This window comes from Alexandromys fortis, unplaced genomic scaffold, assembly GCF_014885135.2.
Source record: "Alexandromys fortis isolate MF-2015 unplaced genomic scaffold, M_Fortis_MF-2015_v1.1 scaffold_206, whole genome shotgun sequence".
NCBI classification, from domain to species: domain Eukaryota; kingdom Metazoa; phylum Chordata; class Mammalia; order Rodentia; family Cricetidae; genus Alexandromys; species Alexandromys fortis.
In genome coordinates, this window is record NW_026068097.1 from 23,687 (window position 1) to 45,173 (window position 21,487).

Below are 21,487 nucleotides of genomic sequence, written 5' to 3' on the forward strand. Positions count from 1 at the left end.
CGGAACCAATGAGATAGCGGTGGTCCAGGATGTCACCGGAAATAGAAAGGGCGGTGCTTGGTGCCGTTCTCTTGTTGCCGGAACCAATGAGATAGCGGGTGGTCCAGGATGTCACAGGAATGAAAAAGGGCGGTGTTTTGGACGGCTGCCTTGTTGCCGGAACCAATGAGATAGCGGTGGTCCAGGAAGTCACAGGACAGAGAAGGGCGGTGCTTGGGACGGCTGGCTTTTTCCCGGAACCAATGAGATAGCGGGTATTTTAGCGGGTTGTCCAAACTGGTACAGAAACGGGGAAGCGGCGGTGCTTAGGAAGCTGGTTTGTTGCTGCAACCAATGATACGGGATGGTCCAAAATGGCCCAGGAACAGGGAAGGAGTGGTGCTTGGGGTAGCTGGCTTGTAGAGGGAATCAGTAAAATAGCGGGTGGTCCAAAATGGCACAGGAATGGGGAAGAGGCGGTGTTTAGGACATTTGGCTTGGTGCTGGAACCTAGATAGGAGTGGGTTCTGGAAATAGCAGTGACACTTTGAGGTGGGTGGTGTCGGTGGAGGGATGGTAGCAACTTTATGTTAGCATTCTTTTTGTCTCAGCGCCTTTTAGTGGAGCGGTTTCACAAATCTTATCAAGGATTTTTTTTTTAAAGGTCTTACAATGTAGTGGTGGCAGGCTTTAAACTGACACAGCCTGTTAGCCGCCTTCAAGTTTAGGTATTAAAGGTGTCTGCCACCATCCTGGCAAGGTGCTGTCTTCAGATTCTTGTGCAGAGTCAGATTAGCACACCTTGCATGGGCAGGGACATTCAGAATAGACTGTATTAAATAATCCCGTACTTTGCCTTGAACAGATCAGTACACAGGAAGCAGCATTCCTGCACTGCCTGTCTGAATAGAAGCCAGAAGACTAACAGCATCAACCATCAGTGCCAGCAAAATCGCTGTTTCCATACTTCAGCAAACATCAGGGTGAGCAGCTATTTTGTGAGCAGCAAAGAGCAGGTCAAGGGGCTTCCTGCCAAGGTTCACGGACTGCAGGATAGGACTATACTTAGGGTGACCATATCTGTTTACTTTTGGGGGCCTTTTTCTGCCTTTGATTGCAGATTTCATACAATTTTAAACCGTAAGCATTTTTCAGATCAGTGCCCATTCTTTAGTCTCTGCTTACCTCCCCCTGTACCTGTCACCGCCATCTTTTTGCTGAGATGATTTATTGGATGGAGGACCATGACATCACCTGCTGTTTCCCAAGGGCGTTTACCTTCCCACATGGCACTATGATAAGCATTGGTAGAAATGCAGGTCCACACTGGTCTTGTATCCATGGCAGTACTTTAGTTTGTCACATACAAACAGTACTTTGCACGTACCGCTCTGATCACATCTGCTGATCTCCAGTCATCTTTTCCTCTGCTGAGCATTTCTTCAAGAGGAGAGTCTCCTATGATTGCCAGTCTTGGACACAGCAAAGAGTGCTCTGAACCCAGTATAGCCCCTAGTAGGTGGCAGAGTGCTCTTCTTCCTGTCTTTTCCTCCACTGGGTCTTTTCCAGTGTTTGCCTCCTGACATTGACATTTTCCCCACAAGTACTTGGACAATACACGCTCGATTCCCCAGACTTCCAGAGAGGTTACCACGGCAAGAGGTCAGCAGGGTCCTGTGATTTTCAGAGAGCTTTGTGAGGGAAGACCCTCAAAATGATTTCAAGAACCTGGGAAGGAAAAGTGAATCTCTGGGAGTGGAAACGTAACAGAAAGTATTAACTAAGCTCTTCATTTGCATTTCAGGCTGTGGGAAACCCAGGATGGACATGCTGCCTTTCTACATGGCATTGGTTTTAGAATCGTTTGCGTCTTAGGAAAATTCTTAGCTAATAATTAGTACCTGAGTATTAGGTCTGTCTCTAGACGGTGGGAGCAATGGCTGTGGCTCTATTAGATGACTGGTGTAAGGGGATGGACCTGGATCCCAAGAAGGCAGTGCTCGTTGTGGGCATCCCTGTGCAGTGCAGTCAGGCTGAGATAGCAGACACTCTGAAGGAAGGCTTACCTCCTTTGTGTGCTCACAAGGTGATAGGTAGAATGTTTAGGAGGGAAGACAATGCTAAGGCGGTCTTAATTGAACTGACGGAAGTTGTCGATTATACTATGATGCCCACTCATATACCAGCAGCAGGGGGGGCCTGGGAAGTGGTAGTCAAACCCCGTAGCCCAGATAATGAGTTTATCAATAAGCTGATCTACTTTCTGAAAGATGAAGGACGGAGAATGGTAGATGTAGCCAAAGCCCTGGGGTTTAGCACTGCCCCTACAGTGAGCATGGAGCTAAGGAATTCAGACCAAGACAAACCAGAAGGTTTGAAGTCTTTGTGCAATAGCGTGTGTTACCGAAAACTGAAAGTGTTTTCTGGCAGTCCCTTTCCAGGCCCAGGAGAGGAGACCTTTGAAACCTGGTTAGAGGAGGTCACTGAGAGGATGCACTTATGGCAGGTGGGTGAGGAAGAGAAGAAGCGGCGCCTTCTAGAGAGCCTGCGAGGCTCTGCCCTGTCAATTATGCAGGCACTAGGGGCCAGCAGTGACTCCCTAACTATGGAGCAGTGCTTGAAAGCACTAAAGCAGGTCTTTGGGAATAAAGAGGACTGTAAGATCTTACAGTTCCGATGCCTTCAGAATCCGATTTCCTCTCAGAAAGCTGCAGAGAAGCTGTCTGACTATTTGCTGCGCTTAGAGCCCCTCCTGCGGAAAGCAGCGCAGCAGAGCCCCATGGCAGCACACAGCACAGACTCGATTCGCCTCCAGCATGTCTTAGCTCAAGTCTCCCTGACCACTGGCCTTAGGCGCAGGCTGTCCCTCTTAGAGCAGCAAGGGTGCCCACCTACTTTTCTGGAGTTAATGAAACTCACTCAAGAGGAAGAAGAGTGGGAGACCAACATGGTGGAGAAGGAGGAGCAGAATCAGGCTGGGAAGGAGAGTGGGACGTGTGAGGCAGCAGCAGATCAGGTTACCACCCAGGCAGGGTTCTTGCGGGAGATCAGCACCCAGACCACAGGAGAGGAAATTATATCAGTGAAACGGAGGCGACTGCTATGGAGACCCAGTGCTGGGGAGGAGGGGCCTCTGGGGCAGTCAAGTTTGGGGGCTAAAAATGAACCTGAGGAGCAGAAACCCCATGTTGTAGCTCAGGAGTCGGGAAACGAGAGAGGGGCTGGGGCCATGAGCCACCCCAACCCCAGGGAAATATAGGCTCAAGAGATCCAGAGATTCCTTCTTCTAGCAGGCAACAAAGATACCTTGGCAAAATGATGGGGCAGCCCAGACAAATGGCAGGGGACTTAAATTGTACAGAAGGGCAAGATGGCCAGGGCCAGGATAAGGCATCTCACAGGCCACTAATTAGAAATGATTCTAACAAGCAAAAACAAGCTCCACCTAGCTCAGTGACTACCATATCCCAGGCTCGTGGAGAGTACCAGAAAAAGAAATGGGGAACTACTATAGCCAAACTTCAGGGTGATCCAGACTCCAGTTGGGATGCTAGTGAATCGGAGGATGAAGGTAGTGAGGGCGGTGACTCTGAGCTAAGAATGCCCACTGGCACTGAAGCAAGACAGGGCTTGGAGGAACCGATCACAGGGCTGTCCTGGCCAGAGAGAACCAATGCCTGGGGAGAAGTGCAGCAAGGCCGGGAGACAGCGCTCCGGAGAGGAGGCCGCAGGATCCAGCCCGTCTTCAGGATCATCTACACTGCTCTAGGGGAGCCTCACGAGGGCAGCACCCTTGAGTCCTTTCGTGAGTGAAACACCAGGGTCCCTGGACCCAAAGGCCCCGGGACACCAGTGCCAGCCCGGAGGCAGATCCCATCCTGGCACCCCGGCAGGACTGTGAGTGGGGGGAAGACAGCAGTGCCCAAGAAGATCCCCGGGCTGGGGGTGCGTACCCAGCACCATAAGATTTGTGCCCTCAGCTGGTCTGAGAGCCCGTGAGTGTGCAGGACAGATTGGTGTGGACGAGGAGGTGGAAGAGCAGCAGCAGGAGGACTTGGTGGGGCGGTAGTTTGTTCTGCTCTCTTTTGTCCAGGGCTGCTGGAGAATTCCAGAGAGCAAGCAAGGAGAGCCTGGTGAATACAACTCGGCAGGCAGCTGCCACGGCTGGCCCCCAACCCTGCCCACCCGAGAGGGTGGCCTGGCGCTGCTGCCGAGGTGCCATCCTCCGTCTGCCACCCACACCAGACGGGTGGAAGTTACAGAAGAGGCCGCCTCAAGGGTTCTTTCTGCCTGGCTCTCCCAACACGGATGCCCCCTCCCCATGGCCATCCCGAGGGAGGCTACTCCCGCCTCTGACACCCCCTCCCCCCACTTCTCTGCTAACCTCATAGTGACCCACTCGGCTGTCCACCGAGTCCTTTTCCCCCTTGAGTGCTCATCCCCCACCCGTTGCTTCTGTACCAAGCTGTGAGTGAAGTGTGTGTTAACTTGAGCAGCTAGAGGCCCTGACTACCTGGTCAGGGGCCCCTACTCCCTGGCACGTGTTGTGAGCTTCTGTGAGCTGCTCTGCCAGCCAAGGCTGCCTAGCTCCCCTCCCACCGGTGTTGTGAACGCTCCTCGTCTGCTTTCCCGGTGTACATCTAGGCCATCTGCCTGCTGCTTGCTCTCCTGCAGATGTGTGGGTGTTCTTACACGATCAAGTGCTCCCTAGAATCCCCAGGCCCAGTCCTGGATGCCAGCGGGAAGCAAGGATGTCGACAAGGGACTGGTTGATTTTTGGGGTGGGACTGTGCTGTGATCTATGCCTGCTGTTACTTTCGACTATTTTCTAAGGCTGGTGGGGTGCTGCAAGCAAGGCCCCCCATTTCCTTGTGATGATGGGTCTGTGATGCTGTAAGGCAGCACCGTCCTATAGTGGTAAACCCTTGAGAGCATTCATAAGGGGCATTACCAGAGCTCATCTTGACAAGAGGCAAATCTAGGGCACCTAAGACAGCATATTGTAGCAGAAGGTCCTTGTGTAGACAGGACCCTGTGAGGGGAAGGGCAGAGCCTGTAACTTCTAGTGCCCATTGAAAGTTTCTGTGTTACCTTTTTTTTTAGTGGTTTTAGTACAAGTTTTTGTTGAATAAATTTCATGAATGTTCCAGCTATGTTTTGCCTTTGCTGGGAGAGTTGGAGGGCAACAGTGGTGGCTGGGTGGACACTGGCATGTGTCCATGTTGTGACCATGAAGGAGTCAGACTACCGGTAGCCAGTGGGTGTGGGGTACAATAATTATCTGCCTTCCTGGGGTACTTGGTATGAGTGGGAATGCAGGGGCTGCATGCTGATGGGGGGTGCACTCCAGAAGGCAGGCGCCAGGATTCCCGGAGTGTTGACCAGTGAATAGGTGTGGATGTGACTTGTGTATGGAGGAGCATGTTTTTGAATGTTGGGAACATTTGTGGCCATCTCTGAATGTGACTGTGTATCGCTGAAGGTGAACATGACTACGTCATTGTATGTGAGAATGGGTGTATTAGAGCATGAGACTGGACTCAGTGAGGGTCTGCTGTCTTGAATGTATGTCGATGGATGTAAATAAACGTGTTACTGAATGAGTGTGACTGTCATGTGCAGAGCTTGTGAACCAACGTTTTGTTTTGGTTTTGTTTGTTTGTTTTTTCGAGACAGGGTTTCTCTGTGGTTTTGGAGCCTGTCCTGGAACTAGCTCTGTAGACCAGGCTGGTCTCGAACTCACAGAGATCCGCCTGCCTCTGCCTCCCGAGTGCTGGGATTAAAGGCGTGCGCCACCACCGCCCGGCCGTGAACCAATGTTTTATAAGGTTGGTGGCTTCTGCTCCCCCTCAACCCTAGTCTCATTTTCACAGATTTTATGCATCACTCTCTCATGGCCCAGTAGCATCTATGGTGGGCACTCAGGAAATATTTATTAATAAGTCAGCAATTCTTTCTCTTCCTTTACGCTTACAGCTCCAAGGTTTACCTCCTCCAACTCAAGAGTAACTTGCCTCTCCCCAAACTTTTGGTAATCTTTGTGTCTCAATCTCCTGAGCAGCAGCAATACAGGCATGACCATATCCAGCTTGCTTTTGTAGCAAGAATGGATTCTGGTGAACCCAGGCCTAAAATCAAGTTATACTTAAGTGCACACATAAACACAAAAAACAAAAAATGTTTTTAAAAAGGAAATCATACTGATGTGTAATATCTTAACATTTATTATAATTTGCATACATTAATGTGGATTAAGCAAATATAACTAGAAACTAAGCAATTAAAAAGAAAATAATGAAAAGCCAACCCTCTTAATTGCAGAATTTTTTGAGAGAAAAGGGCTATTTAAATTCAAATCAATACTAAAACACTGTAAGCTGTCTTAGAGTATTTTCCATATTTCTGAAACTGCTTAAATGATAGAGTACACCTTTAAGATGGGGAAACTATTCCACCATGGCCTCTTTACTTTGGATCCCATCTTTGAGGCCTGCAAGGAGATTCCCAAGTAACACTTCTAACCAAAGGGGAGATTTTTACTAATTCATTTGGCACCCATATGTTACTGCCCACCATCTGCCAAGTCCCGTGCTAGAAATGAACTGAGAAAGACTAGTTGATAATTAGTGTGGGGATGTGACCTACTGTATTCTTTCTCCCCTTCAGAGTACATGCAGCAGATAAATACACAAATAAATAGAATGTTCTCTGATAACTTGATGGGAAGAACAAGTCCATGCTTAAATGTGATTAGGACTCAGAATCTGAAGAAAGAGAAGAGCTATTTTATAAGTAAATCAAATGAAGAGGCCTCAATTTTGCATCCCCAAATCTTGAGGGCTATTATTGCTTTCAAGGATCTTACTTTAATGCTGCAGAGTGAAGCTGAATCAGAGCAGTCTATGAGCAAACTGCAGGGATGAACCTGCCTTGCTCTGTCAGGCATCAGCTTTTAGCGCTTTGAGTACCTGGGGACCTAGAAGTTGATGTTGGTTTGAAACAGTCAAGACCAGAAAACAAGTCACTACTGCAACTGCACCGTCTACTGGATGGCAATTACATTATTGTGATGCTTCAAGGAGGGATCCAAGAAGCCCGGAGACGAGTGAATTTCACACTTGCCATTTCTAAGAGTATGTCTCGGGGCAGGGTATCAGGTAGGTATCGGGACCCTCCACACAGTGCCTGGCCAGTGTCCTGACGAGAAAGTATGGGCTCCAGAGAGAGACAACATTGTTTCTACTGGATTCTTTCCACTTTTCTTTATTTCTAAGATGAGAATCTTAGAGACTATTAAAAAGTTTAAAAGCCAGTGCTTTCAATAAAAAATTATATTACAAAAAAAAAAAAAAAAGCCAGTGCTTTGTGGTGATGCCTGGTGTGTGGTGAGGTCTCAAGAAACCTTATCTCTTCTCTTTAGTCTTGAGATGTACACACCTGAGGCAGTTCAGAAAATTTCTATGTAAAGTCCAGGAAGAAGGATACTGGGGGTAAAGACTTGAACTAGCTGTCAAAATTCAGACATAGATATCCCTTTTGTTAGAAGCCTCCTAATATTGTATTCTATCAAATTTAAACCAGGGTAAGTTTTCCAATATGTACTGACATGCCTGACTGGAAAAACTCAGAGAATGGGAGGAGGTAATTTAAATCTACATAATTCAAAGACAACTACTTTAAAAATTGTATGAGAAATTAAAATACATACAGTGAATAGACAAGCTAAACCTTAGCCTATTTCCAACCCTTAGCATTCAATGTCTATAATTTCCCTACCAGGGATCGTCAACAGCATTTGGTTTGGCCCCTCAGAAGCCTCCAAAAGTCTGCATACATTGATACCTACACTTGTGCTCATGTCTAAGATACCAAGTCATTGCACTCAATAGCCAACATATCTTAGGGAAGTCAAAGTGGAGTCCTGTATCCTGGGAGCAACTGAGATACGGATTTGCATTTCTAAGGTATAAGAGACCATACATGTGTAATTATAACATCATTGAGATAACAACACTAGATGTGTTACTTCAGTACAAGGTGGGCATAAGTACAGTGAAACCAGGTTGGGGAGGATGTAAAGGAAGAAGAACCAACAATTTGGGGACAACTAAACAGCCAAATGCATCTGGGACTCATCAGCTTCTGTTCAGCCTGGAGGAGCCAAAAGGAAAGCAATGAGATAAAGTAAGCATCCAATACCTGACCACCCGGGTCCTTGGGGGTGAGTAACTGTTACAGTGAATGTCAGCCTGAGTCCAACACAAAGGCATTTCTTAGAGGGAAGGCAACCTTTGTGTAGCTAGAGAGGGAAAATATGCTGTGTTCAGACACTTGGGACAATCCCACTTACTAATGGCCCAAAGGCTGCTTTATTCATCATCTTTGTTACTAAGTCTAAATCTAAAGCTATGCAAACAAGACAATGTGCAGAGAGCACAGTACTCGAATCTTGAGACTTGGGATGAGGTCCAGATTCTATCACACCAACCAACTAGGTGTTTGTCCAGAACCATTGGCCACCTACATCTTAATTTCTTTGTCACAAAATAGGCCCAGGTGTCCCAGGGTTAGAGGAGTCCGCTGAGGTTCTGGATGGGAGAGGTATTTCTTTAAAGGAAGATACTATGACTCTAGCAACTTGGAAGAGACCCTAGGGAGGAGTTTTGTCCACATTGCCTAAGATCTCAAAGTAGCATAGGTCACAGAACAAGACTTAGGATTCTCTGATTAGCTGATGGAAGCATATCAGGGTCCTGAACTAAAGCCCAGGTCCAAACCAGGGCAAACTTTGTTCCTTTAGTCTAATGGGAGACTTAGCTGCTTATCATATGGGCTTACGGCACTCACCTAGAAGAGCTTCTCATAGCATTTCCCACAGTGGATGGTGTCACGGTGAATGAAGATCTGATCTAGGAGATCACCCATCGGTTTACTGCAAATTCCACACTAGCAGAGAAAGCAAAGTGGAGGTCAGGACTCAAAGCAGATGCTATGAGCAGATGGCACATCCTGGACTTCAAGGAGATAACAAGACATTGCAAACATAGAAACTCTGATCTAGGAAACAAGATAAAACAAACACAAGAAAACAGCCAAAGTAAGCTAGTAAGGACTGGGGAGCTCAGTAAAGCACTTGCTGTAGATCTCATTTCCAGAACTCATACGAGCTGGGTGCAGAGGCATGAACCCATAAGAGTCTGGGTGCCAATTACAGGAGGAGTCCTGGGGCTTTGACCACTCCAAGTTCACTGTTCCTGCTCTCAACACAGAGAACAACTGAGGAAAAGTGTCCAGTCTGGCCTCCACACGCACACCCTGGTTAGGGGTTGCAGTTTCACAATTCAGCCAAGGTTAGAAATGTTTTTGGTTTTCAAGATAGGGCTTCTCTGTATAGCTTTGGGGCCTGTCCTGGAACTTGTTCTGTAGACCAGACTGGCCTCAAACTCACAGAGATTGACCTGCCTCTGCTTCCTGAGTGCTGGGATTAAAGGCCTGGCAGCCCAGGTTAAAATCTTGCATGAGTGAAATGGAAAGTTACTGAAACTTTTCCCACTCCTATATCTATAAGATTGGGAGAGGCTGGAGGATATAAAGCTTAAGGTCCTGAGGAAGGTGATAGTGTCCCACAGAAGAGAAAAGGATGTTTTAGTAGTCCAGTTCCTCCCACAAACCTATGTCCTCAGGAATGTCAGTAGCAGGACTTCCTGGCACTGAGAGTTGAGTAAAAGGAGACCAGAAAGTGCCTGGTTTTCCAGAACTCTTAGTGTCTCCAGCCTGGGGCTTCTAGCTTCAAGCAGTCAGAGGTGCTGGGAAGGAGAGAACAGCCTTCAAGTCCCATTGCTCATTCTCGCCATGCACCCTTCTGATGGCACCCTGGCTACTTTCTCCTGGCAGAGTATTCCTCAATGTAAATCAAGTGTGCTTCTGTTTCCTGTATAATGCTTTTATCCTTTTAGTTAGTGTGTGCCAAACTGGAACATGGACTTAGAATGATGATGATCCATTTAGGGGTCACTTCTGGGCATGCAGAAAATGTATACAAATGACCCTAACCAGTGTGATCACTTTTCCTGGGACAGTAAAAAGCAGCTGGGTAGTGCCAATGATAGAACTTAGTAGCAAAGCACTAATAGAACACATGTAAGAGGTATACAAACAACTCAAGAAAATGGACACCAAAAGATCACATAATCCAATAAAAAAAATGGAGTACAGACCAAAACAGAATTCTCAACAGAGGAATCTAAAATGGCTGAAAGACACTTAAGGAAATGTTCAACATCCTTAGTCATCAGAGAAATGCAAATCAAAACAACTCTGAGATTCCATCTTACACCTGTAAGAATGGCCAAGATCAAAAACACTGATGACNATAATCCAATAAAAAATGGCTTACAGACCTAAACAGAGATCTCTCAACAGAGGAATCTAAAATGGCTGAAAGACACTTAAGGAAATGTTCAACATCCTTAGTCATCAGAGAAACGCAAATCAAAACAACTCTGAGATTCCATCTTACACCTGTAAGAATGGCCAAGATCAAAAACACTGATGACAACTTAAGCTGGAGAGATTGTGGGGAAAAGGGAACACTTCTGCATTGCTGGTGGGAATGCAAGCTGGTACAACCTCTTTGGATGTCAGTGTGGCAATTTCTCAGACAATTAGGAAAGAATTTCAAGACCCAGTAATACCACTTTTGGGTATATATCCCAAGGATGCTCAATCGTGTCACAAGGACATGTGCTCAACTATGTTCTCAGCAGCTTTGTTTGTCATAGCCAGAACCTGGAAACAACCTAAATGCCCCTTGATCGAAGAATGGATGAGGAAAATGTGGTACATTTACACAATGGAGTACTACACAGCAGAAAAAATAACGACATCTTAAATTTTGCAGGAAAGTGAATGGAGCTAGAAAACATTTTGAGTGAGGTAACCCAGACCCAGAAAGACAATTATCACATGTACTCACTCATAGGTGGTTTTTAAACATAAGGCAAAGAAAGCCAGCCTACAAACCACAATCTCAGAGAACTTAGACAACAATGTGGACACTAAGAGAGACTTGCATAGATCTAATCTACATGGGAAGTAGAAAGTAGAAAAGACAGGATCTCCTGAGTAAATTGGGAGTATGGGGACCTTGGGAGACGATTGAAAGGGGAGGAGAGAGGCAGGGAGGGGAGCAGAGAAAAATGTAGAACTCAATAAAAATCAATAAAGAAAGAAAAATAAAAGAAAAAGGAGCACATGTAAAATCCTAGGTTTAATCCCCAGTACTAAGAAAAATATGTCTGAGAGCCCTCTAGCTCCCTATAATTGAACAGGCTGCTGCTGATGCTGAGCAACTCTGTGCCCTTAGAAGAATAATGCTGGACTAGGGAGATGACTCCGTGGGTAAAGCACTTGCCATGTAAGCATCAGGACCTGAATTTGGACCCTTAAGACCCATATAAATCTAGATGTGATAGCATGCACCTGTAATTTCCACACTCCTAAAGTGAGATGGGAGGAAGAGATGTGACTCCCTAGAAACTCGTAGGCCAGCTACACTGGCATACACTAGCAGACAAGACCATTTCAAACTAGGTGGAAAGTGAGGCCCAACACCCAAACTGTCCTAAAGATACATGAACATGTAAAGATACATGAACACCTACACATAGATACACCACACAACAAAGAAAGAGAATGCTTCCCTAATCCAGCATTTAAGGCCCATGGGCTACAACTCTTGGTTTATGTGGGATTTCCCTCTGTATGCTGTGATTACCATTGATAAATAAAGGAACTGCTTTCAGCCTATAGCAGAGCTATATGGGAACAGAGCTAGGCAGGGCAGGTGGGGGAACTAAGCTGAATGCTGGGAGAAAGGAGGTGGAGTTAGGAGAAGCCATAGAGCTGTTGGAGACAGACGTGCTGAAACTTTCCTGTAGGCCATGACCTCATGGTGATGCACAGATTAATGGAGATGGATTAAATCAAGATTAAGAGTCAGTCAATCAAAAGCTAGAGATAATGGACCAAGCAATAATTTACATAATACAGTTTCTGTGTGATTATTTCGGGGCTAAGTGGCCTCCCTACAACTCTTGGTCATTCTGCTCACCTTCCAAGGATCCCCTAAGCACAGCAGCTTCCTGCCCCAACTCCAGCTTTGTCACACAGTATGGGATTCCTGCTTGAACCAGCTTAGAACTTACCTGACAGTACTTCTCCCTATGTGCCAGTCAGAGGTACAACACATGGCAGTTGCCTCCTCCTTGCTATGTCATGAGCCATTTCCCCCCTAAAAATCATTACAGGAACCATCACCCTGGGGAGTCTGCAGGGAACCTCATACCCATAATTATGTTCTATTGAGAGAACCTGCCCCACACCCAATTAACTTATCTGTTAGCTGGATACATTCCAGCTATCCAGGGAACCAGGTGTGGCAACTTCTGACTTCTTGGCCTACCTGTCCGAATGTAACCTCCTGGCCTATGTGACGAACCTGGCCTACGTGACCTGGAACACGCAGCAAAAGTCCAGTTTCCCTACCCTTCAGGGGCTATATAAGCAGCAACCATGATCCTAATAAAGGGAGGCTTTGACAAATCTGCTTGGCCTCATTCTTCTGTCCTAGCTCATTCCCTTCCAGGTAGCGCCCCTCCGTGACCCTGGAATAACTGATTGCAGGGTGGGTTACAAACCCCTAGACTGAGTAACCCACCCAACGCAATCGACATTGCTACTTTACAACTCACTTTCTTTCCTCTCTAACTCCTAGTCATCTTCCCTCACAAAGCTTCTCTGGAGTTTTTGCCTACTTCAATTGCATTCTCCCTTGTGAATGGTCAGTGCTGTAACCACATGTATTCAAGAGTAGCCTAGGTCTTATTATTAGGTCCCCATAATTTTGCTGTACTTTATGTAAATGGTCTATCATTAAGCATATGACCTCAAACCAACTCTTCTGGTACTGTTCATAGAAGTTCACCAGTCAAGGTAAACAATATGCTTTGTACTGACCAAGCAAACAGAAGCAACTATTAAAGAAAAAATGCATTTAATCTAAAAAAATTAGAGTTTATATCAAAATTACACATACACTTTGAGATAACTGTCTATGTTCATCTTTTTCTCTGACTTTGCCTGTTCATTCTGTATCTCCTAACACTGAGATTCTATACCAGAGGGAAGGGAAGTGGCCTGTGTTAAGATATTAAAAATTCCATGTGTAAAGATCACTTTCACTCGGGAAGCTAGACTCACACCTGGAGAGTTTTTCTTTTGATCTTCATGATTAAGACTGTACTAAAATATCTTTATTATATGAGCTAGTCCTAAAATTCCTTTCCATGCTGAAGCCACAAATCCCAGTTTGGTCTGAGGTGAAGTCCCTAAAGCTTAGGGGAATACCTCAGTCTGCTAAGTGTTAGATATCAAAGAAACCCTGGCCAAATGAATGAGGTCCCTATTAACATATCAATGCAGGGGGAGGAGAAAAAAACATATCAATGCAGAAGCTGCCAGGCTTTCCCAGTACCTGTGAGAGAGTTCTCTCAGGCTTTTCTCAGAACTTCTCTCCCCCATCCCCTACCCAGAACCTCTGTAGTTTGAGCTTTGCTTCACAGACAGACAGACAGACACACACACACACACACACACACACACACACACACACACGAGCTTCTCTTTTCTTAAAAAATTCAGCCATTTTGGCTACATGCTTTTGGTTCTCTTGGCTCCTGGTTTCTCTCTTGGCCTCTTGATCTGCAGCTTCTCTCTTAGACCCCTTTCTCCTCTTCCTGTCTTGCTCCCCCAACCCCCACCCCTGCCATCCCTCTGCTCTCATGGTTCAGCCTGGACCCTTCCAGATGCCTCTGACTGTTTTCTCCCTCATATCTACAGTAAAACCTTTTCCTCAAGCATGCCTACCTAGGAGCTGTCATGTCATTTTCATTCACCTGGTGTTGAAACCACAGGAGTGACATATATGAGTTCCTTTCCAAGGGACTCAGCCTCTCCAAATTAAGCTGCTGATCAGAGTCTCCTAAGATATGTATAGCTCATTTGTTTCCACTGCCTTCTTCCACCCACCAAATCTGACTGCAAATGCACCATCCTCCCTCCGCCTCTTCTAACCATTCGTGTCTACTTAGTGTCTCTCTGGCTCCTTTCTGCAGCCTGCTACACTTATCATGTAACTCTTGGTCTCTCTGGCTCTTGGACCCTCCTGTCCCCTCTTGGGGTGCCTATCATCTGGGCATCTCTCTGGCTCACAGTCATGCTAAATAAAAATATAATTCACCTACAGGGACACACTTTATTTAGTTTCTTGTATGTGTTTTCAATGTTAAGTCTAAAGCAAGTAACTAAAAACAAGTTAAGTTTGCTTAAAAACAGGCATATTTTTTTTTCTACAAAGACTAGCCTCACGAAAAAAACAGGTATAATTAAGAGATAATGATCCTTAAACTCTTCAGAGATCTCCTGAATATGGCATTTAAAATGTTTCATGAAAAAAAAAAAACTTCCTGTGATAATGTCAGGTCCTAGTGGCAATCCTAAAGTCTCCAAAGAAGATGATGTGGATGACCATGTGTGTAATGGATTATTAAAAATTGTTGCGGATCCCCAGTAGCTTGCTGCAGAATCCCTGGCGGTGGCAGGCACTGCACAGGGGGTCCTGAGAGCAGCCAGTCCCAGGCAGGGAAAGCGCATAAGACCACATGGCAGGTTCTGAAGGTGGCTGGTCTCGGGCAGCAGATGAGAGACAGACAGAGGCATGCCATGCAGAGTGAGGTTGGATATTTATTTAGTGGTTGTGGAAGGGAAGGGAGAAGGGGAGAAGAGCAGAGAGGCAGAGAGAGACAGAGATAGAGAGAAAGAAGCTAAGGCTGCAAGCAGGAAGGAAGACCTGCCTGCCTCAGTGGATGGGGGGGGGGAGTGGGCATGGCTTGTCTCTTAAAGAGACAGAACAATCATTACAACGTGGAGCTATATTTCCTCACTGCTAATGTTTTGGGGACTCAAGCTGAGAGAAATCCATCTTGCAGTGTTGGTGAGTTTCCCTGTCTGTTGCTTGCTGACCTACCTTGTTAAGCAGGGCTTTCGTGTTACCTGAGGTTCCTTAGTTCTGTTTTTCTGGCCAGAGACCCACTTAGTGTTTGATAAGTGCCACTGGCACCAAAAAATAAATAAATAAATAAAAATTTCCCTGATATATCCATTCTCTGATTTTGGATTAGATGGAATAGTACATGGCTTTTTCAGGAGACAACTTAAGACCTGATCCCCCTATATGTCCTTGGTCATCTTCTACCTCCAAGAAAGCAGCCCAAGACAAAATGGAGAACTACATCCCCAAAGCAGCACATTAGGAATAACTGTAATTATTCAGCCACAGATAAGGCTACACTTCTGAGTTCTAAAAGCAGGCATGTGCAGATGGGCCCTCGGGCACAAAGGGCCCTGTATGACCCATGTGCACACATGCATGGTTACATCCATGTATGACTCAGCTAAAACCCTTGTGCACATGTCTGAGTTGCCCATCTGCATCATCAGCGTATAATGTAGTCATGCCCCCCCCCCCACTGATCCTAAGGAGTTTATTAGAGGGGGTGCGTACAGGTACAGGCCTGGGGATTGGTGTGCAAAGAGACAGAGAGAGAAATGGTACATCCAGCTTTTAAAAGCTGCCTAGTACATGCGCACAGGGGGTTGGTGTGGCTGTATTATACTCTGATGACGCAGATGGGTTTTAGCTGAATCATACATGTGTCTCATGTTTTCTTCTCACTCGTGCCAGGTAATTTCAATAACTATTTGCATATGTACTCTTAATCTCAAATCTTAAAAGTACTCTTTCTTTCCTCCCTGTCTCTTCCACTTTTGTTAGGCTAATAGTTTAGATAGGGGGCTACCGCTGGCTCGCATCCCCTATGATGATCTAAAAAGGGGGCTGACTTCTATAACTGTTAAGCTTACAACAAATACATTTAAAGTAACATTAAGGAAAACATTTTCATCAGTAAATGCATCTCCTCTCCCTCAGCTATTTAGTTAAAAGGGAAAAAGATATTATGTCTATACGGCAAAATTCATCTTTTGATATTTTTCTATTACTAAGCCTTTCTCATATCTTAAAGAGACAGGGATATAAACATTGTGCCTTCTTTTTGCAACTAGATATACCACTTATAAAGGCTACTTTACTAAAATGTGGTTATGGATAGAACCACCTTTCTGATTCACAAGGAGAAATTCATATCTGGTTCAAGGAACTTAAACAAAACCTGTGCTGCTAAGGAATGTAGTGATATTTTATTTGTATTTTAATAAATAAAGCTTGGCTGAAAATCAGAGAGTAAAACAGCCACACTGGTCAGTCTTACAGACTAGGTAGTGGTAACACACACCTTTAATCCCAGTAGACACACTAGTTGCCATAGAAACTGGGTGGTAGTGGTGCACACCTCTAATCCCAGAACTTGGGAATATTATAAGATGGGAGGAGGCAGCTCTCAGACACAGTCTCATTCTGAGATTCCTAAAGGCAGGATCGCCATTTCAAATTGAGGTGGAGGTAAAAGCCAGTAGCTGGCTGCTTTGCTTTTCTGACCTTCAGGCAAACTTTATTTATTAAAATACAGAGGAAATATCACTAGAAAGGAAGCCATAGGCCCAGTGGTTAAACAACTGCCATTGCCTTAGTAAATGAGTGTGATGTCCTGGCTCAGATGCTATCTATGTAGGCTGCTGAGGGAGAATTGTCACCAATAGTCGTACCTGGATGACAATCCTGCATGCTCTACTATTGATACATGAGATATGTGCACTGCTATAACCAAGAACATTCCAATTGGATTTAAGGCCAGCCTCATGGAAGGTAATTCACATTTCATACTGTAAGCCTTGTCAAAGGCACTGGCTGGGGAGTGCATAGGTCCTAGTGTGGAAAGTACTGCTTTTGTTTTGTTAAACAGACATTGTTCATAGCCACAGATTATTGCTGCTGTGAACTTCATCAGGGAAGTGTCTCTTCTCAGTGAGAGCTGGTTGCTGTGGCTCTCTAACTGGTCTCAGTGCTGAGTGATACGACTGTTGCTTAGCCCCAGTTGGGAGAAAATAATCATGTATCTGTATCACCCCCTTCCAAGACCCAGGGAACATCACAGAAGAGGGAATGGAAAAATGTAGGAATCAGAGGGAGGGATAAACCCCTGTGGAACTTTGTTCTCCTGGCAAGGAAGGCATGACTTGCATCTTAAAACCCTAGTGTCTATGAGTACCTATGTGAGATCTTCCCAAGATTGGGCCCGATAACACTCCCTTGTGGGACTCATGGGGCACTCAGGAAAGGGTCACTGGTACTTGAGGAATAATATATGAAGCACATGAGACTAGATGCCGTAGGCCTCACCTCACCCCAAGAATATATAAGCAGTTAATGGTTGCTATGAAGATGGTACTTTTCTTGGTCATGTAACTTTGTCATGAGTTACCCATGTTCCTATAGGCACCTCTCATCTATGCTCCTGTAATTAACTCTGATTAAACTCACTGTTTCACCAAATTAGACTTGAATGTAATTATTTCTTTCATATATTTTTGGTGCTCTATATGGGATGAAAAGGACATCTGTTTACATGTCCCCTAGGAGAATTTAATCCAATAACTCCTCATTCTTGCCATTCTATTCATGCCAGTTAGAATAAGCCATGTTTCGGTGTTGGGACCTTTGCACTACTGACCCTTTGTGAGAAACAGTCTCTGCCCCGAATACCTTTTTGCCTCCATTATGTTACTAACCAGCTCAGTGCTCTGTTGAGCCTCTAGGATTGTTCACAGCGATGCACGGAAATCCACACTCTCTCATCAGATCTGTGCTCTGAAAACTATTCACACCTCTGTCTTACCTTAAAACAGTACTCATGGCAGCAGATGCCAAGATGTTCAAGGGTAATCTTTGGACAATCTCCGATCTCTCGGCTGCAGTAAGTACAGTTGCCTTCAGTTGGTCTAGGAGATAGAAAGAAGAACCAGGCACTCAGACTCTGATAGGATGCAGCAGATCTAGCTTGGTGCAGGCAGACCTAGGTTCGCCAGTATTCCCAGCTTCCCATTGTGTTGTGTTGTATAACTGGTAGCCAAACTGTTGTATCACCTATGCCAAACTGGTTCTCAAACTTGGAACTATTCTCCTGAATCAGTACTGACAGCCCTCTTCTGCATGCCTGGGACCATGGGGCACACCCTTTCTCCCAGTTACTATCAAGGCCACCCTATCTCTAGCCTCATTGTATACTCTGCTCAGAGCTCATCCTAAATTCTCTAGAAGATCCTGACTTCTGGATCAGTTGTATCCTTTTTTCTAAGGTTCCTTTTATTTCTGAGAATCATCTCCGATCCTCCCTTCTTTTCTTTTCTATCCCTAACAGGAACTGCTGAATGAGGCTCTTTTCTCTGATCCTACAGGCTAAAATTAAGGGTTCTGTCTTCCAGAGTTGTAGACCTGATTCCAACAGGAGCCTGGGTGTCATTAGCACTGCCATGACTATTAATGGTTTGCCCTGTGTGGTGGTTTGAATAAATATGGTTCATATAGGCTCGCAGGGAGTGACACTATTAGGAAGTATGGCCTTGTAGGAGTAGATATGGCTTTATTGGAGGAAGTGTGTCACTGGAGGTAGGCTTTGAGATTTCAGATGCTCAAGTCAGGTCTGGTACCTCACTCCCTCTTCCTCCTGCCTAGAGATCTGGATGTAGAACTCATAGATCTTTCTCCAGCACCATGTCTGCCTGCATGCTGCCATGTCCCACCATGATGATAATGGACTAAATCTCTAAACTGTAAGCAAGTCCTAATTAAATGGTTTCCTTTATAAGAGTTGCTGTGGCCGGGTGGTGGTGGTGCATGCCTTTATTCCCAGCACTCGGGAGGCAGAGGGAGGCAGATCTCTGAGAGTTCGAGGCCAGCCTGGTCTACAAGAGCTAGTTCCAGGACAGGCTCCAAAGCTACAGAGAAACCCTGTCTCGAAAAAAAAAAAAAAAAAGAGTTGCTGTGGTCTTGGTGTCTCTTCACAGCAATAAAATCCAACTAAGAAGTTGGTACCAGGGATGGGGGTATTGCTGTGATAGACCTGATCATGTTTTGGTTCAGAGGAATTTGGACTTTGGTACTTTGGGTTAGGAAAGCAGTGGGATGCTTTAAGTATGGCACACTGGGCCACACTAGTAGGAACATGGAAAACAATGGTGCTGAGGGTGATTTTAACCAAGGGGACCAAACACAAGAGGTTTTAGAAGAGAAGAATATTAGTATGTGGTCTATAGATGGTTCTTGTGATATTTTGGTGAAGAATGTAGCTGCTTTCTGCCCTAGTCCAAAATATCTGCCTGAGGCTAAAGTGAAGAATTATGTATTGACAGTTTTAGCAGAGGACATTTGTTTTTAAAATTGGAATTTTTTAAAACTGGAATTGACTATGTTGTGTTGCTATTAATGACCAATTTTATGCAGATCTATAATGAAAATGAGCAAGCTAAGCAAGGAAATATACAAAATGTGCAGTTTATGGAGAAAATGAACTCCATGAATTGTAAACAGACTAAAGAAAAGCCTGATGCTAAGTGGAATAAAGGGAGTGGTGACCTCAGAGGAAGACCCCACCCAGCTAAGCTTCCAACTGTGAAAAGGAACTAAAGGAAAGTTTATGCCAGCACTCGGGAGGTAGAGGTTGGAGTATCTCTGAGTTGGAAACCAGTCTGGTTTATAGAGCTGAGTTCCAGGATAGCCAAACTTAAGCAGTGAAGGAAACCATCAAAAACAGAAAGCCAGTGAAAATATATTTGAATGAAGGGGACATGTTCCAGCCCCAGCAAGCAGCAGAACTTGGCAGCTTCTGCCACATGGTTCTGGTTTTAGAGTCAAGAACAGAAGAAAGGAGCTATGGAATCACCCTCTGCAACTAAGGAAAGCCTCTGAGGCAGGCATGTGTCAGGGGTGTCCCTGCATGGAGGTCCAGAGAGGCCATTGCGTGAAGCTGTGAAGGTGAAGCCTGGATTGCCTTGAAGACCCCAAGATGTTGGAGATGCCAGAGCCATGGGATACTTGCCCAAAACTGCTAACAGGGAGTGGAACCACCCCAAGAGAGAGAAGTGTGTCATAGTCAACAAAGCTGAAAGGAGTTGGAGATCTGAAGAACATTTTGACATCAGAGGCAGAGTTTGGAGTTTGCCCTGATGGTTTTTGGTCTTGCTTTGGTCCAATATTTCCTCACTATGTTCTCTTCCCTATGTTTTGGAATGGTTATATATATTCTATGCCATTATATGTTGGAAGTATGTGATCTGCTTTTTTTATTTTGATTTTATAGGGGGTTACAATTAAGAGATTGGTTCATTGTAGGTGCTTCCTTGGAAGAGAATGGTTTAGCTCCTGTGAGGATGTAATAAAGAACCCTGACTTTCCTTTTCTCCAATGTGCCTCTCCTGTGTGTCTTCTAGTCTATGCGATGCCATCTGCTATGAGATCTAGAACCACAGCCAAACAGATAGTAGGTCCATGCTCTTGAATTTCAAAGGCTGTGAACTAAATAAACCTGGACTCTATTTACTTGACCCCTAGTACCCTGCCCTTCATAAAGTGGGCATTTATGTATTTTCTTTGTATGTTTGTTTTTGAGAACAGGTCTCACTGTGTAGTCCTAGGTGCCATGAAACTTGCTGTATAGACCAAGCAGGCCTCAACTTCACAGAGATTCCCCTGCCTTTGCCTCCTGAATGCCAGTAGTAAAGGTGTTCTCCCGTGTCCAGCCTTGGGTATTTTGCTAAGCAGCATGTAATAGACTATGAAGTCATGTGATGAGTGACTTATCAAGTGATTGGTGATTGCTCAGGATTCAGTTATCTGGATTTTTCTTCAAATATGATGGAGGGGACATCTGTAACCTTACCTCTTTACAAGTCTCTGTACCTGTTTGTAGGGGTGAAGGGGAGTACACTGGTAGGGTCTGCTTCATGCCACCTTCTCCCCAGTCTAACAGTGACTTCTGAGTGTAATCCACAGTAAGACAGATCTCATAATAAGTGAGAATATTTGCCAGAGGTGAAATATTCATAACCTGTTAGGAGTCAAGCCCCAGAATTCATTTTTGGCTTTGCCAGTAACTCCGTGTAACTGTCCCCCATAACTTGAATAGATTCAGTCTCTAATGTAGACTTTTTTCTTTCCTATTCCAAGAATTTAAAAATAGCCCTTATTTGTCCTATGATTGCTGTTATCTGGTGTGCTATACTCCTAGTTCAGTTCCGTGGCTTCAGGCCACTGTGCACCCAAGAAGACCTTGTGTCTTCTTGAAGACACAATTTTGTTTTCCCTACACAACAATGTCTCGTGTAGTTGTGTTTTCTTTTGGTAGCTGTCAGATGTGTAATTGAATCAAATGAATCATTGGGTTCTATTCTGAAGAGTCTATCCTGCTGTCAAGAGCCTCCTTGGGCTTTCTTTCAG

The 21,487-nt window shown here is 45.1% G+C and overlaps 2 protein-coding genes across 9 annotated transcripts in view; one reads left to right on the plus strand and one right to left on the minus strand.

Annotated features, from left to right (window-relative positions):
• On the plus strand, positions 1-7,333 carry Pnma5 (PNMA family member 5). The gene is given in 4 exon segments (XM_050123647.1): positions 1-254; positions 845-962; positions 1,784-3,314; positions 3,317-7,333. Coding segments are annotated over 2 exon segments (1,875 nt in total). The 5' UTR covers positions 1-254; positions 845-962; positions 1,784-1,915; the 3' UTR covers positions 3,793-7,333.
• Positions 6,186-21,487, minus strand: part of Znf185 (zinc finger protein 185 with LIM domain) — a 51,195-nt gene continuing 35,893 nt past the window's right edge. For all 8 annotated transcript variants that reach the window (XM_050123639.1, XM_050123642.1, XM_050123641.1 and 5 more), the window contains 3 exons: positions 17,892-17,994; positions 8,827-8,925; positions 6,186-8,130 (listed from right to left, as the gene is read on the minus strand). In XM_050123639.1, coding sequence (XP_049979596.1) covers positions 8,827-8,925; positions 17,892-17,994 — 202 coding nt within the window. In that variant the 3' untranslated portion in view covers positions 6,186-8,130. The remainder of the gene's footprint in view (positions 8,131-8,826; positions 8,926-17,891; positions 17,995-21,487) is intronic.